Source organism: Bicyclus anynana, chromosome 24 (genome assembly GCF_947172395.1).
Source record: "Bicyclus anynana chromosome 24, ilBicAnyn1.1, whole genome shotgun sequence".
In the NCBI taxonomy this organism is placed as follows: Eukaryota; Metazoa; Arthropoda; class Insecta; order Lepidoptera; family Nymphalidae; genus Bicyclus; species Bicyclus anynana.
This window is the reverse complement of record NC_069106.1, coordinates 5,848,309-5,865,548: the sequence shown is the minus strand read 5'-3', so window position 1 is coordinate 5,865,548 and position 17,240 is coordinate 5,848,309. Positions and strand designations below refer to the sequence as shown.

General features: G+C 36.3%; 2 protein-coding genes across 2 annotated transcripts in view; both read left to right on the top strand.

Annotated features, from left to right (window-relative positions):
• LOC112051316 (octopamine receptor beta-2R-like) overlaps positions 1-17,240 on the top strand; it is a 187,327-nt gene that overhangs the window by 121,714 nt on the left and 48,373 nt on the right. The gene's annotated exons all lie outside the window — the stretch shown is intronic.
• LOC112051734 (LINE-1 reverse transcriptase homolog) lies at positions 14,204-17,221 on the top strand. The gene has a single exon (XM_024090513.2). It carries the CDS (start codon positions 14,245-14,247, stop codon positions 17,095-17,097), a length of 2,853 nt encoding a protein of 950 aa, XP_023946281.2. The 5' UTR covers positions 14,204-14,244; the 3' UTR covers positions 17,098-17,221.

The window sequence follows — 17,240 nt, the reverse complement described above, 5'->3', positions numbered from 1 at the left end:
TGATAATAGATAAAAGTAACCGGTTTGGTTTGGTTATTTTTTTTTACTATATAAAAATAAGTCGGGTTTTCCTTCCTGACGCTATAACTCCAGAAAGCACGAACCGATTTCCACGGTTTTGCATTCGTTGGAAAGGTCTCGGGCTCCGTGAGGTTTATAGCAAAGAAAATTCAGGAAAAGGTAGGGGTAGGGTAGGGTAGGGGTAGAGTTGGGTAGGAGTAGTTGAAAGTTTACATCGAGTTCCACGCGGACGAAGTCGCGGGCGTCCGCTAGTCGCCTATAGTAATTAGAAAGATAGACGGACAAACTGCGTACAAACGGACGGACAAACGGTAGCGGCGTCGCAGGCACGTTGCAACACGGTGTGGTGTGTTCGCAGTGCGGCGCCGGAGCGGTGTCCCACATACAAATATGAATGATATGATACTACTGATTTTTTATTTAAAACAATATTTGCCATATCTTTTTTCCCTCCAATCTAATTATAAGTGAATAAAGTTTTTTTTTTGTCGCCGATAGCATATTGGTCGCTTGCGTAGGTAACTGTACTAGCCAATCAGATAAAGTTGTCAAGTTGATTAAGTCAAAGCGAAGCTAGTAAGTCAGAAGACTGTGTGAATAGTTGTTTGACAATATTACCTACAGCGGGCGGGGATCGAACCCACGACCTCCCGGTGTGAGTCTAGCCCCTTTAACACAGAGCTATAGAGGCTTAATTTTTTTTTTAAATAATTGATATAATTTGCCATTTTTTTCAAATATGATCAATATTCCCATTTCCCTTTAACTATTCGTGAAATACTGTATTAGGAGTGGGTACGCGGCGGGGATCGAACCACCATCCCTCGGTGATGAGTCTAGCTTTTTTTCCGTTGAACTATTAAGGCTCTGCTACTGTTATTTAAGCATTCCGTATTTCAATGAAAGTTTTATCGAGATGCCAGTTAGAACACTTTTATGATATTTAGATAACACTTTTATGAACTAAATTGACCATAAAAATTAGCAGAGAAACCATATCTAACTGACGAGTATAATTACCGTTTCCAGGATCCATAAAACTGTATAAATTGGACAGATTAAAAGGGATAGAAGGGTAATTGAGGCATTAAACCGTGCCAGGGGACGGGTTATATCGATTATTGTTTTACCTCGAAACATCCCTCGAGGCGACTCGGAGTTTCCTTTGCTCGGACTTATAACATTTCAGCGATATTGAATTCCATTTATCTTCTTTAAGCGCGTTTTAGACACAACTGACAGCGTAGTTTTCTACGACATACATAAACATAACATATATACAACATACATACGATAAATAAAATTGAAGTGATCTGTAATATTAAAATAACTGGATTTTTTCAAGTGTTTAAACGATATTAAAACACAATATATTTTTTATTATTGTTATCTGTCTGTTTATCCAGGTTAATCTCTAGATTTGCTGCACCAATTTTGATGAGACATTCACTGTAAGATACGGGAGTTTATTTAGCAACATACAGACTATAAAGGCGTATACTTTCCAAGTTTTTTAGCACTATAATCCACATTGGACCAACATGGTTGGTTTAATATTCAAACTACTTCATCTTCTTGTGTTCATCTAAAAAGTCTATAGAGAGGTCAATTCTGTGCATGATATATATTTCCAAAATAACTATCAGTGGGTGATTAATGATCGATACTGACGCCAAAAATGCAATCAGTAAATTTTTGTTTGTATGATAATTATAGAAACAAAAACTACTCGACGGATTTTAACGAAACTTGGTACAATTATTCTTCATATTTCTGGGAAGGTTATAGTATACTTTTCATCGGTCTAAGAGCAGACGAAGTCGCGGGCGTCCGCTAGTTATTAATATTTATAATTACAAAAAAAAATGCTCAAGTTATTCAATTCAGTTAAGGCTTGTCAGTTAAAAAAATATATTTATCTTACCGAACCCTGAAAATTCACCGAAGTAGCTGCACAGAGCTCCAATATTGGTTCCGTTTTTAAATCGTCTTCATCGAACATGGTGCGTTAAATTAAAAATGTGCTCCAGTTTAAACGTTGAAGAGATTTCTCGATAATTGAAACACGGAGCATGATAATATAAAAAGTGCAATAAAAAATTAGAAAAAAATACATTAAGACTGAGTTTCGTTTCATATTATAACTAGATTCACCTTTTACCCAATGATAATTTTATACTTTAGATCGGTTACGTCCCTACAAAATCATCGCAAAAAGTGATCCGACTAATTGGCTACAACACTGAGCACACATGCACCATTTTGCCTTTTTATATTTATGTAAATAACCCTAGATCGGTTACGTCCCTACAAAATCATCGTAAAAAGTGATCCGAATAATTGGCTACAACACTGAGCACATATGCACCATTTTGCCTTTTTATATTTATGTAAATAAACCATAATATTAATTCCTTTTCTTCTACTACAATACTATGGTGGCGGCAGATCGTTCACATTACGGGTTGACTCGTATTTATTGTTTGATTTTTCCTGTTAATTTAGTTTCCCATGTATGTTAATTTTGTTATTTTTTTACTCTGTTCTTTTTTGTTTTTTGTTTCATTATTTTATTTTACTTAGTATAAATTATATAATATGTAATCATGTTTCAAGTTAAGACACGTCCGTGAACACACAAGGTTTCACCTGAAAACCAGCGCCACATCTCGCTGTGGCATCGTGCTGAGGTGGATACCTTTTTTGTCCACGACCAGATGTCTGTATTGTATGTTCTGTTTGTTTATTTTTATTTCATTACTTGTGTGTGGACAAATAGAGATTCTATTCTATTCTATTCTATTCTAAATATAGTTTTTACACTTCCTGAAAACACAACTCGACATTGTCGACGTTATTTTTATCCTTTTATTTATACGCTGCTCTTATCAAGATTTTTTGTTTTTGGTTTTTTATTTTGTGTTTTATTATCTTCTAATTTGAACGTATTAAAAGTATTTTGATTAGATTGTAATTATAACTGACTGTGTCGTCATTCGGGTCTCAGCTGAAAATCAGCGCAGGGCATTGCTTTTTTGCTATGAACGGCTAATGCTGAGCAGTAAACTCTTTCTGTTTGGTGTCACAGATAGTCATATAATATCTAAGATAGGATGTACTGTTTGTTACACTAAAAAATGAATAAACTTATTTTCCTTCTTTCTTATATTTAGGTATTATTTGTTTAAATAACGTTCGTTGTTGACCACAAATAACATTGAGTTGTGTATAAATTGCCTCTGCCGACTGCAGTCGGCAACCGCTGTCGACTGCCGCCGTGACGTCAGCAGCTGCAGTCGATTGCCGTTGACTGTCGTCGACTGCAGTCGACTACAGTCGTCAGTAGCAGTTGCTGCTCGTGTAAATGAACCCTAACTTGTACGATCATAATGACAAATGGTTTCTACATCAACGTTAGCCCTTTGATGACAGCGGGGACAAATGTGTCCCTAGCAGGTAATTAGAAATATTTTATATTAATAATTATAATAATAATAATAATTATACCCAATTTTTTTGTTAAAAGCATCTTGAGTTTTTTTTTAAATTTTAACATTATTTTGGTAATACGATATATTGACTCCAGTAAATCTCAGGCTAAAAGTTTCAGCTATCGCCCACAGGGACAGGTTTGTCCCAAAAATTTCCAAAAAAAAAAAAATTATTTTAATATAATGCAGTATGTTTACCATATGCTTAACTATCCTACATAGCTGTTATATACCCTCCCATTACCTTGATGTCCTGAAAGAGTTAAAATTCTGAGCGAAACAATTTGTTAATTGCAAATTTAATAAAGACATTCAAATTGAATCAACACAACCAAAAACCACATTAACGTGCGATAAATATAAAAAAACGGTTGATTACACTCACCTACAAATTATTCGGGAGCTTTTAATCAGGGAATCCGATTGCGTTGTACTGGGCAGATTAAAAATTTTACTCTTTAAATTGTTTAAAGTGAAAACGTACGGGCCATAATGGAAAATTGTGAAAATGATCGCTACATTTTTCCACTGCTTTTCAATAACATATTGTTTCATAATTACCTTGGTGAGTTTAATAATATTATTAGCCACCATTTTGTCACTCTATTAAAATATAATTTTATTTTTTATAGTTAAACTAGCGGACGCCCGGGACTTCGTCCGCGTGGAATTCAGTTTTTCACAAATACCACGGAAACCATGGAGTGTTCCGGGATGAAAAGTAGCCTTTGTATTAATTCAGAGTGAAATCTATTTCCAAATGTTCACGGTTTTTCTGTAATGTATTTAGTGTCAGCATTGCACCCGTGCGAAGCCGGGGCGGGTCGCTAGTTTTACATATAAACCTTCCACTTCAATCACACTATCTATTAAAGAAAACCGCATCAAAATCCGTTGCGTAGTTTTAAAGATTTAAGCATACATAGGGCCAGAGAAAGCGACTTTGTTTTACACTTTGTAATTTTAAGTGATACTTATTACCCGTTGGGTTACTTTACGATACAGAATGGAAAGGTAGTGTATACTAGTATACTAGTACAGTATATTGGTTTTCAAAAGATAAAGCTAATATTCTTTTTTTACACTGCTCTTTAAATTAGGAAAAAGACGTAAGTACCTTACTCCAAGCGATTTAACGTTCCGTTATGGGTAAAATAAATCTCTTCGCTTCCATTTTATACTGCATCATCACTAATATCAGGTGTGATCAAGTCAAGGGCTGTATTCAAATGATATCGAGATCCTCATTCATAATCTTGTTCTTGCAAAAAGCCGGTACATGAAACGATCAAAATGGCTGACAGTATGCACAACAGCTGGTTCTCAATATTTATTAATATAAGATGAATAGGGCACTGACAAACGGATGGCGTGCTAACTCATTAATATTTTAATGGTAGGTGTCCACAAATCCTCATCGTACGTATCGGACGCATCGCATCAAACGAATTTTTAGGATTCCGTAGTCCACAAGGAACCCTTATAGTTTCGCCATGTTAATTTTACGATAGACAAAATCCGTATGTTGCGATCCATGCGACACAAATTAGTGAACGCACTTTTGTGACTTTCTATCATCATCATCATCATATCAGCCGATGGATGTCCACTGCAAGACACAGGCCTTTTGTAGGGACTTCCAAACATCACGATACCGAGCCACCTGTACCCAGTGAATCCCTGCGACTCGCTTGATCTCGTCAGTCCACCTGGTGGGGGGTCGGCCAACACTGAGCTTACTAGTGCGGGGTCGCCATTCCAGCACTTTGGGACCCCGACGTTCATCGGCTCTTCGAACTATGTGCCCCGCCTATTGCCACTTTCGACTGGCAACTCGTTGAGCTATGTCAATGACTTCGGTTCTTCGGTGGATCCCCTCATTTCTGATTCGATCACGCACTCCTAACATAGCTCGTTCCATCGCCCGCTGTGTGACTCTGAGCCTTTTTATAAGGCCCATAGTTAGCGACCAAGGTTAGCTGACTTTCTATAGGTACAAAGAATACTACAATCCGTATGAGGTGATTCATCCGATACAAACGATGGGGATATGTGGACGCCTATCATAAGCATTCAAAAATATCTTACACAGTCACCCATCTAACCCAGTAATTCCCAACTATTGAGCTATATAGTTGTCTATGGAAATACCTTACCTATATTCTAATATCCGTATTAGAAAGAACCTTCACCCATCTGTTTAATGGAGGAAAAGTATTTTATATCAAATTAAGAACATTAAAATATATATATATATATACATATATTACAGCCTTCTAGTAGTAATAATCTTTGCCCTAAGCCACGGACAGATGGACGGCCTGACATACAGATAGACGGACAAAACTTTAGGGAGTTCTTGTTGACCATGGAACCCTAAAACACATACATAATATTTCAGGAAATAGAAATAGAAAATAGTCTTGGATTCGATCCCCGGCGGGGCCGATTGAGGTTTTTCTAATCCAGGTCTGGCTGGTGGGAGGCTTCCGCTGTGGCTAGTTACCATCGTACCGCCAAGCGATTTAGCGTTCCTGTACAACGTCGTGTTAAACCGAAAGGCATGTGGATTTTAACAGTTTATCTAGCTTCTATCTTCGATTGCATCATCACTTACCATCAAGTGAGATTGTAATCAAGGGCTATTTTGTAAAGTTGTAAAAAAAATGCATAGACGTAATACGATAATTTTCCCCTTTGGATGATGGTTAAAAATCAGGTCAGGCAGGTCATTATTTGCAGCTATCTCATCAGCATCGGATGACGAAAATCAATACTTTCAACCCGGCAACATAAACCTTAATATTGACTCAGTCTTTCTAATTAATACCACAATCGCGATACCACAGCTTTGAGGTGGAATTCTTATCTTTATCTATCTTCTTGTTAATTGCTAATTTATATTAAGTATTTTTTTTTTCTTTTAAACAATTGCTGAAGAATATCATCATTATACGGTTTTGTATTATGGAGATTATGAGGTTTAATTCCAGAGTAAGGCTATAAAATCTTCAGTTTTCTTTCTTCAAAGAAAATCGTTGACATCCTGGAATTTGGAAGTTAGTGGTGTTCTACCGTGCCACACGAGCACGTCATTAACATTAACTTAATTACGATAATGATCGATAGAGTCAACCATTATTAATTTATTAATGAAGCAGCGTGATGGGTCTAAGGTAGACAATCGTACTATATTATATAGTATTGTACTTTATTTCGGGTCTGCGTACTATATACTGTCGAAGAAATATATAGTACACAAAAGTACTATATTTTCAACAACTTTACAAAATTTTACAAACATCTTTTAATTTAAACTTTATGAACATTATCATAGAATCCAAACTTATCTATCTTATCGAATTCCGAACTTAAAATTAACGATTAAAAAAATTTAAAATAAGATATCTCTTATTTTCATGAGACAAAAATTCTCGAAAAATGCAATAAGTATAAATAAATATAGTTTTAAAAAAACAAACGTGCTTTTTTGCTTATATATTTTCTTAAAAAAATACTATATTTTCTTGAGAATTTTACCTGTTGTAATAAAAGGACGCACTGTAACTGTAATGTATATTAATGAGTAAATTTTGACGGCCTCCGTGGCGCAGTGGTATGCGCGGTGGATTTACAAAACGGAGGTCCTGGGTTCAATCCCCGGCTGGGCAGATTGAGATTTTCTTAATTTGTCCAGGTCTGGCTGGTGCGAGTCTTCGGCCGTGGCTAGTTACCACCCTACCGGCAAAGACGTACCGCCAAGCAATTTAGCGTTCCGGTACGATGCCGTGTAGAAACCGAAAGGGGTGTGGATTTACATCCTCCTCCTAACAAGTTAGCCCGCTTCTATCTTAGACTGCATCATCACTTACCATCAGGTGAGATTGTAGTCAAGGGCTAACTTGTAAAGAATAAAAAAAAAAAACAAAAATGTAACACTGCAATGTAGAAAATTTCACTTAAAAACCGGCACTTAGCTTTGTGAGTCTTTACAAACTGCGTGCTGAAGCCGGTGAAACAAGAAAAAAAAAGTCACGTGTCTCCTTGACATTCGCGACAAACATTTTTGAGAGAGACGAATATCTTAGCATTTCATGGATTCACCGTGCAGGTGCCGGGTCCAAATTGTATTTCAAAATTACGTTAATTAATATAATTATCAATAATAACCAATAAAAATACTCCATCTTATTTCTTTACTTTTTGAGAACAGTTTTTAAAACATTTAAATCATAAAACGCCATTTTTCTTAAATAATATTGAAAGTTACTGATGCGACGATTCGTGTCGTACTGACTCGTGAATGTATTCGTTTTTGAATTTTGTATTTGTGACGGGTACGACACCGTCGTGTTCCGTGCTCCATCTGCCTATTATTTATTAATCTGTGGTGTATAACAAGAAAATCTTTTTTTAATAAACTGGACGTTGATATTCGTTACTTTATTATAAGTGCTTATCCGGATATAATCCATTAGCATAATATCTGCACAGAACAGAGAAAGTTCTGTATTGGGTAAACTTTTTTAATTTGGCGCTTGAAGCAATATTGGCCAAGTTTAGGTCAGGCACCCACCCAAGGCCTGCGCTTTGCGATAGTTTTTAATATCCATAACTTCATAAATATTGTGCCTTGAACTAGATACGCTAGATAACAGACTAGACATAGAAAAAGAGCCTGAAATAGCCAGACAAACCTCATTTTTTGAAGGCTGAAAATTTGTCAGCCCATGCTCATAATATCATCATATCATAGGTTAAAACGGTAGCCATTCATTGAATTTGGACCGTGGAGGTTTTAGAAGGTAGCAGGATTTTAAGAGTTCAGTTCCTCAAGAGATATCACAAAAATATAATTTATACTTTCATCAATATCAACCCATATTCGGCTCACTGCTGAGCTTGGGTCTCCTTAGGTCAATAGTCCACCACGCTAGCTTCCCACACGCAGAGAACTGAGAAAATTCTCTGGCATTCAGGTTTCAGCACGATATTTTTCCTTCACCGTTTGAGACACGTGATAGTTAATTTCTTAAAATGTACACAACTGAAAAGTTGGAGGTGCATGCCCCGGACCGGATGCAAAACCACACCCTCCGGAATCGGAGGCAGAGTTTATACTTTAACAATAACGTATTAAAGTATAAATCGTAATTTATTGATATTTTCTACAAGATTTCATGAGAACCTCGCGAAACTTAGTGACTGACTTATAATTTTATTTATTTATTTATTATTTTACATTTAAAGAAGGCTGACAAACTTTCAGCCTTCATAAAATGTATGTAGGTATATCTAGCTACTGCAGGCCTTTATTCCACAATACATAATACAAGTTGTGAATAGCAAACAACCTATAACATTTTATCGCTATTGGAATTAGTTTGTAACTGTTGCAATAGTTAAAACTGTTATAGCTGTTAATTTTGTATTGTCTTGGAAAATGTATTGTTGATGACACTCCTATGATATGCGGGCGACAGGGGGAAGGACTGCGCGGGTATGAAGCCCGCTACCCCCCTCCTGCCCGCGCGCACCATCGGGAGAGTTACGAACGAATTTGCTAGACTATCTATAGTAAAATCACGATTTAAACATATTGATCAAAAATTTACAAAAAAAAATAAAATAAAATAGGTCAAACCATTTTCAACCAAGTACCAAGAACTCCTAATTAAAATAATAGTAAAAAAAATAATTTAAGTATAAAATCTCTTTTGCTTTGATATATCGATCATCATCATCATCATTACAGAGGCCTCTTACATGGACTTCCAAAAAGCCGCATCCAGCGGCTCCATGCAAGTGCAACTCAGAGACGTAGCTACCGTATCAGCCATATTAACACGTTCGCAGCGATACGAGGTTAATTGACCTCGTAAGTCCAGTCTCTTCAAGAGTTACGAGGTCAATGGACCTCGTATCACACATAACGTTTTAGTACGAGGTCAAAAAACCTCGTAACGCACCAGAGGAAAGTACAAAAAAATCAGTGCTAATGATAATGATACTGCAGAGCCCCCTTGTGTGTAAAAGCAAACATTAGTAAATTGCAATCCACAAAATCACATAATCTGGTGCTTCCCGGAAAAAAAACCTATGCAAACTAAAGAGTTTCATTTTAGAAATGACAAAAGTCAAAAAAAGCAATCTCTATTTTTAGGTTAAGCGTGCGCCCAAAAATACGTATTCACTGTCATGTTTACCTATTTACGCAAGCATTTTTGTTTATTTTGTGAGAAATCTTTACCCTTCAAGGGCTCCCAACTAATTTACAGCACTAAGACACGCTATGCCACTCATGCAACCAGATGTCCTCAGACAATATCTATCTAAGTATACATATAATAAATCTGTAGAGAGGTCAATTCTTTACACGAAATATATTTCCAAAATAACTATTCGGGGATGATTAGTGATCGATACTGATGCCAAAAATGCAATCAGTAAAATTTTTGTCTGTCTGTCTGTATGTTTGTTATAGAAACAAAAACTACTCGACGAATTTTAACTAAAGTTAGAACAATTATTATTCATACTCCTGGGCAGGTTATAGTATACTTTTCATCACGCTACGATCAATAGAAACAGCGCAGTGAAGGACAATATTGGGAAAACGGGAGAAGTTACTCCATTTATACAGCAATACTACTGTAAGGGCTGGATTAAAAAGGTCTAAGGACGGACGAAGTCGCGGGCGTCCGCTAGTGTATTACAAAGGATAACAATATTGTAATGTAATTTTCAAATAAATCTCTTAGTATAGTATCGCATTCACAATAGTGAGTAGACTTTATAATTTTTTGTTTGCATTTGCATAATTCGTTATTCGGATGGCCCATTTTAATTTCTTTCCGCACCTGGCGCCCAAACGAGGCCTTGCCTATAAATCCATGAGATGTTATAACCTCTAGAGCAGCGTTTCTCAAACTTTCGCCCCCACGAACTTCTGTTAAAATTTCAAAGTGACAGCGAACCCCTTACTAACTATCGAAACCTCCCTCCCCCCCCCCCCTCCCCAAAAAAAAATATTTGACTGTTGAAGAAATATTAATGTTATGTTTCTTGTCGCAAATGGATTCAATGTTAGTAGTAATTTAGGACAATTTTAACCTTAATTCTTACTTGGTATCAGTTATCAAGCCACCATTAAGTAAATCTTATCGCGAACCCCCTGTCGTCGATTGGCAAACCCCTAGTGGTTCCCGTACCCCACTTTGAGAAACCTTGCTCTAGAGCTTTTAAACCTGGGGTAAATATTCCTCCGAAGTTAAAACCACTATTTTTGATTACCACGTGATATTTTTTACAATACTGTCCTACCACCAACTATCGTCATATTTGAAGTAATTTATATACTCAAACCGCCTTCATAAAACACTATGTTTGGTGTTTTATGAAGGCGCACTTCACTATATTTGGTGATTAAAACCGCATGAAAATCCTATAACATATAGGTACCATGTCGATGAAAAAAAAATCTCTCTCTCTTTTTTATTTATTTCAGCTATTTTCAGCAGCTCTGTGCTTGTAACAGACTTCTTTAAAAGCTCGATTTTGATTCACTTTAAACGGTCAGATTTACTTTAAATTGTGTTCGAAGATATATTGAAATTGAAAAAAAATTTAAAAGTATAGGGTAAGTTATCCCAAAGAGCACCCGTTTTAAATCATCGCTTATCTACAATGCAAACTATCCAATTAAATCATATCTTGGCTTTCTTTTCATTCACACTAATGTTCTTAGTGGTTAATAGTGCAGGGCATGTAGCCATGTGGTACGTCGGTTCTCTTTCTACAATCGCTTCGAAAATTAAAACATCGACAGGTCACGTGATCAAATTATCGACCGGATTCCCAATTTCTCATACATATTTTTAGTTATCAAAGCGTTAGCGTTTGTAGAAAGAAAATCACGCAACATAGTATTACTGAGACGGGCAGCGTGACGTCAGGAATGTGTATTCAGCAATGAAAATTTTCGTATAGTTCCAACAAAGTGTATTATCACCAACAAAGATCGCGCTCGACTGGCCACCAGACGACAAAATAATTACCGACTATGACTCAAACAGTTTTACAATTCAAAATGGTCAAACTACTTTTTAATTATACAGTTTTACGGCTTAGTCTAACATTATGAAATTAATATCATTATAATATTTAAAATAATTATAAAATGTAAATAGTTTACTTTAATCCGAGTTTAAATAATAAAGCTAAAGATCTGAATCTTTAGGTTTAGTCAAATCAGTATCTAATAAACGAAAAACTGTAATCATGACATTGAAGAATTATTATCAGCAAATAACAGACAATGTTTATAATAATATATAGATAGTTTAGTATATTTATAGTTTGTTAGATGGAACTCGTAGGCCCTCGTAACAATAGGTACAGGACCAGAGAGTTATCTCATTAGACGTTCTTTTGCAATTAGGTAGTCTGATAGAGCTAAACCTGACACACTGGGCGAACTGCCAAGCCATAGCGGTATTACTTTTCTTAGAAATGAACTTTACCGTCCATTCCGGTTTATTATTCCACTTGATCTATGATTAATGATCACGAACTTGTTTGCATCAGTGCTTCGTCTGATAAATATAGTATTATGTAATTTAGCCCACCAATCAGTATTTGGCAAGCGTTGGGGTTTGCAATTTCTAATTCATCAGTATATATGGGGTATCTTCATCATCAACGGATTTTTCCTAAGTAATGTCATACGCCATATCTTATTTGTGCCGCCAGGCAGCAATGCTGTGTTAGATTCTAAAGTACATGGTACTGTGTAATTACAGGCATAAAATTCAAAATTAATTTATTTCAATTAGGCTTAGTTTACAAGCACTTTTTGATAGGTCAGGATTAAGTCATAATTTAATTTAATCAAATGGTGGTAATTATACTCGAAAACTTAAAATTAAAGTTACGAGGGTTCCAAACGCGCCTTGATCCGCGAAGAGCCTACAACAATCTCAGCCAAGGTTTATTTTTTTGTATACCACTGTCTTACAAACTTATTTAAAAGTAAGCACACAGTTGTATAATACAGTTAAAGCTTTTTGCACCAAGTATATGGGTCTTAACACCTACGCCTCAGGTTAATGGGCACAGGACCTCGATTTTTTTTTTAATACAATATTTGCCATACTTCTTTTTTTAAATATGACCAATATTTCCATTCCCCTCCAACTAGTCGGGAAAGACTGTATTAGGAGTGGGTACGACAATAGACCAACGGGCGGGGATCAAACCACCGCGCCCCGGTGATGAGTCTTGCATGCTTTGCGAAAGCGTTACCTACTCTGTTCATTATCGACTAACGACTTCAGTTTCCGCTACGTAGTGCCTCGCATCCGGTTCTCATAGGAATACGGAATTAAATACTTTATTTTTCGTTTTTTTTTTATTCTTTACAAGTTAGCCCTTGACTACAATCTCACCTGATGGTAACTTATGATGCAATCTAAGATGGAAGCGGACTAACTTGTTAGGAGGAGGATGAAAATCCACACCCCTTTCGGTTTCTACACGGCATCATACCGGAACGCTAAATCGCTTGGCGGTACGTCTTTGTCGGTAGGGTGGTAACTAGCCACGGCCGAAGCCTCCCACCAGCCAGACCTGGACAAATTAAGAAAATCTCAATCTGCCCAGCCGGGGATCGAACCCAGGACCTCCGTTTTGTAATTCCACCGCGCATACTACTGCGCTACGGAGGCCGTCAAGATAGACATAGCTCATGTTTTTCGGTGATGATGTAGCATTTTTATCAAAGGTTTTCTACTATTAGCTATGTTACGTGCCCACAAAAAGTGATCCGATATTAGCTAATCCACTGAGCGCACACTAAACAATTTTATTTTTATGTACATTATATATTTATGTTTATATAGTTTTTACACTTCCTGAACACACAACTCCATATTGTAGACTATATTTAGGTATTATTTGTTTAAATAACTTTTGTTGTTTACAGTGCAAGTAAATGAAATTAAGACAATTAGCCACTTCTGTAAACCTCAGTTTCAACTCGCTAGTGGCATATCTAATAGTATAAAATCATTGATTTTATAGTCAAAGAATTAAAAAAATAACCGATGGTAGGTAAATCATTCTAGATATACTCGTAAACTAAGATGTAATGTATGAAAGTTTGCTTAGAAGATACCTATTTAAAAAAATTAGACATGTCTTGAACAAAAATAACCGTGTTTTAATTTAATTTAATTTATTTAATAAAATATAATAAGTACAATGATACAATAAAAGGTGCGGACATAAACTTGTTAAAGTTTTTCTGCGCACCCTGCGCCGTTGACGAAGTATAATTAAATCTACTAAGAACTTAAAAAAATGAAAAAAAAGAAAAAAATCTAATGATACAGTTAATACATAAAACATGAAAAACACTACGTTTAACTTAAACAATAATTAAACAAAAACAGAAAAGGTGGGTATGAAGTGAATATAGCTGACATCTGAGTGATACTTGTACATAGAGGCTGTTCATACAATTATTGGTAATACTTATGTTCGTTCGTCATCAACCCATATTCGGCTCACTGCTGAGCTCGAGTCTCCTCTCAGAATGAGAAAGGTAAGGTCCACCACGCTAGCCCAATGCGGATTGGCAGACTTCACACACGCAGAGAATTAAGATAATTCTCTGGTATGCAGGTTTCCAACCCGGCTGGTCACCGTGGAAGATTATGACCAAAACCCTCCAATGTATAAAAAACATGATTTAAAAATTGCAACATACAACGTCAGAACTCTATCTACCACGGAAAAATACTTTGAACTAGTGCACACTATCCACAACATACACTTAGACATACTTGGCCTAGCGGAAACAAGAAGAATGGGATGCAAAATAGAGGAATATACCGACTACATTCTGTGCTACGTGGGCGAAACACCGGGTCAGTACGGGGTGGGATTTCTCATCAAGAAAGAGTACAAGAATAATATCGTAAATTTTTGGGGCTTATCGGAAAGAGTTGCATTGATCCAGCTACAATTCGGTGATACTGATTTGTCAATCATTCAAGTCTACGCACCAACGTCAGACTCAGACGAAAAAGATTTAGAAAAATTCTACCAAACTTTAGAAGAAGCTCACAATTTACTAAGAAATTGCAGGAATATTATGGTAATTGGCGATTTCAATGCCAAAATAGGAAAACCAAAATGCAACGAAAGCCTTATCATGGGAAAATTTGGGTACGGAGTTAGAAATTCAAGAGGAGAAAGGCTGGTACAATATGCTCTGGAATATAAACTTTCCATCATGAATACCTACTTCAATAAGAAAAACAGCCGAAAATGGACCTGGATTTCGCCAGACGGAAAAACGAAAAATGAACTTGATTTTATCATGTGTAATAACCCTAAAAATATTACAAACACAGAGGTTTTAAACAACGTAGATTTTCCATCAGACCACCGAATAGTAAGAGCAACATTGTCTCTAAAAATCCCCAAAAAATGCAGAAGAAACTTCTCAGACTCAATATCATCGCTAAAAACAGATGTAGAAATAAAAACATACCTTCGCAAACTGGAAACCAACTTTCCGGACCCAGCTAACTTCAATGAAGACAACATACAAGAAACATATAATAAATTCGAACTTCACTTGAAAAATAGCCTAAAATCAGAAGCTGGAAACAAAAACAAAACCAACGAACATACATGCTATTTCTTCAACGAAACAACCAAAGCTTTGATTCGGCGGCGCACCGAACTTATAAATACAAAAAACAAATCATGCGAATTAAAAAAAGAATTATCAATCTTATTCAAACGAATTAGCAAGTTAATTAGAAACGATTACAAGCGGCATAGGCAAAAAATCATAGAGAATAGTATAACACAACATAGAAGCGCCAAAAAAGCTTATAAGCAATTAATTACGCACACAGACTGGATCAAGAGCCTAAAGAACGGACAAAAAGAAACTAAATCTAGAAAAGACCTAATATCCTGCGCTACAAACTTTTACAAAGAGCTTTATTCTACTGAGCTACGCGACATGACTACGTCCACAGAAAGTGATAGCTTACAGACAAACATCAGTGACACGGCAATTATTAAAGAACTAGACGTCTGGGAGCATATTAAAAAGTTGAAGCGCGAAAAGAGCCCAGGGCCAGACGGCTTAAAAAACGACGCTTTGATAGAAGGAGCAAAATTACTCACTGTACCACTAACACGCATATTTAATTTGGTTCTACGAACAGGCATTATACCAGAGCAATGGCAACAGTCAGACATAATACTGCTCTATAAAAAAGGAGATCCACTCGACATTGCAAACTATCGCCCTATTAGCCTGTTATCAAGCGTGTACAAGTTATTTACCTCTATTATACATAGCAAAATTAGCTCAATAATAGATGGTGCGCAACCGATAGAGCAAGCAGGCTTCCGCCCCGGTTTTTCGACTATGGACCACATCCATACGCTAGATCAAGTCTTAGAAAAATACTCTGAATTCAACAAAGACTTGTATATAGGTTTCATCGATTACACCAAAGCATTTGACAGTCTCTATCATAGCTCTATCTGGCAAGCTCTACACAACTGCAACTTAGACCCAATGATCATTAGAACTGTAAAAAATATATATCAAAATAGTGTGAGCAGAGTCAAGCTAGAAGTCCGAGGCGAAGAGTTTAAAATAGCCCGGGGAGTCAGGCAGGGTGACCCACTATCCCCAAAATTATTCTTAGCTGTCTTGCAGGACATATTTTCCAAATTGAACTGGATATCAGAAGGCATTCCTATCAACAACGATCGTCTTACCCATCTCAGATTTGCTGACGACATAGCAATCTTTGCTGAAACTCCAAAGAAGTTACAAAATATGATATCCCAATTAAATAAAGAGAGTAAACACGTAGGACTGCATATGAACCTTAGCAAAACAAAAGTAATGACAAATGGAAAAAAAGGAAAAATAATGCTAGATGGTGTAGAACTCGTATATGTAGAGCAATACACGTACTTAGGAAAACAAGTATCGTTTTCCAAATCTAATAATGAAGACGAAGTTCACAGAAGAGTCACATGTAGCTGGAACAAATATTGGGCCCACAAGGAAATCCTCAAGGGAAACTACGACTCAAATATGAAAAAGACTATTATGGACACCTGTATTTTACCCTGTTTGATATATGGCTCTCAAACGTGGACTTTTACAAACAAGATAAGCAACAAAATACGAACTTGCCAGAGGGCTATGGAGAGAAGCATGCTACACTTAAGGAAAATTCAAAAGACAAGAAGCCAAGAAATAAGAAAGAAGACAAAACTGACAGATGCTTTACATCAAGCTCTGAAACTAAAATGGAGCTGGGCCGGCCATGTAGCGAGGTGCTCAGACCAACGCTGGACTATTAAGACCACAAAATGGATTGGTCCACAAGGAAAAAGAAACGTGGGCAGACCACAGAAGCGGTGGGCGGACGATATTATTGCGACAGCCGGGAAAAGCTGGATGACAATAGCGCGGGAAAGAGAGAAATGGAAGAAATTGGAGGAGGCCTATACCCTACCAAGGGATTCCTATAATTAATACAATTGTAAAAATGTAACAAATTAACTACATATTACTAACATAGAATTAAGAAAATATATAATATTTTGTAATTAGGTTAAGTTTTATAGGAAATAAAAGGCTTTATTATTATTATTATTATTATTATGCAGGTTTCCTCA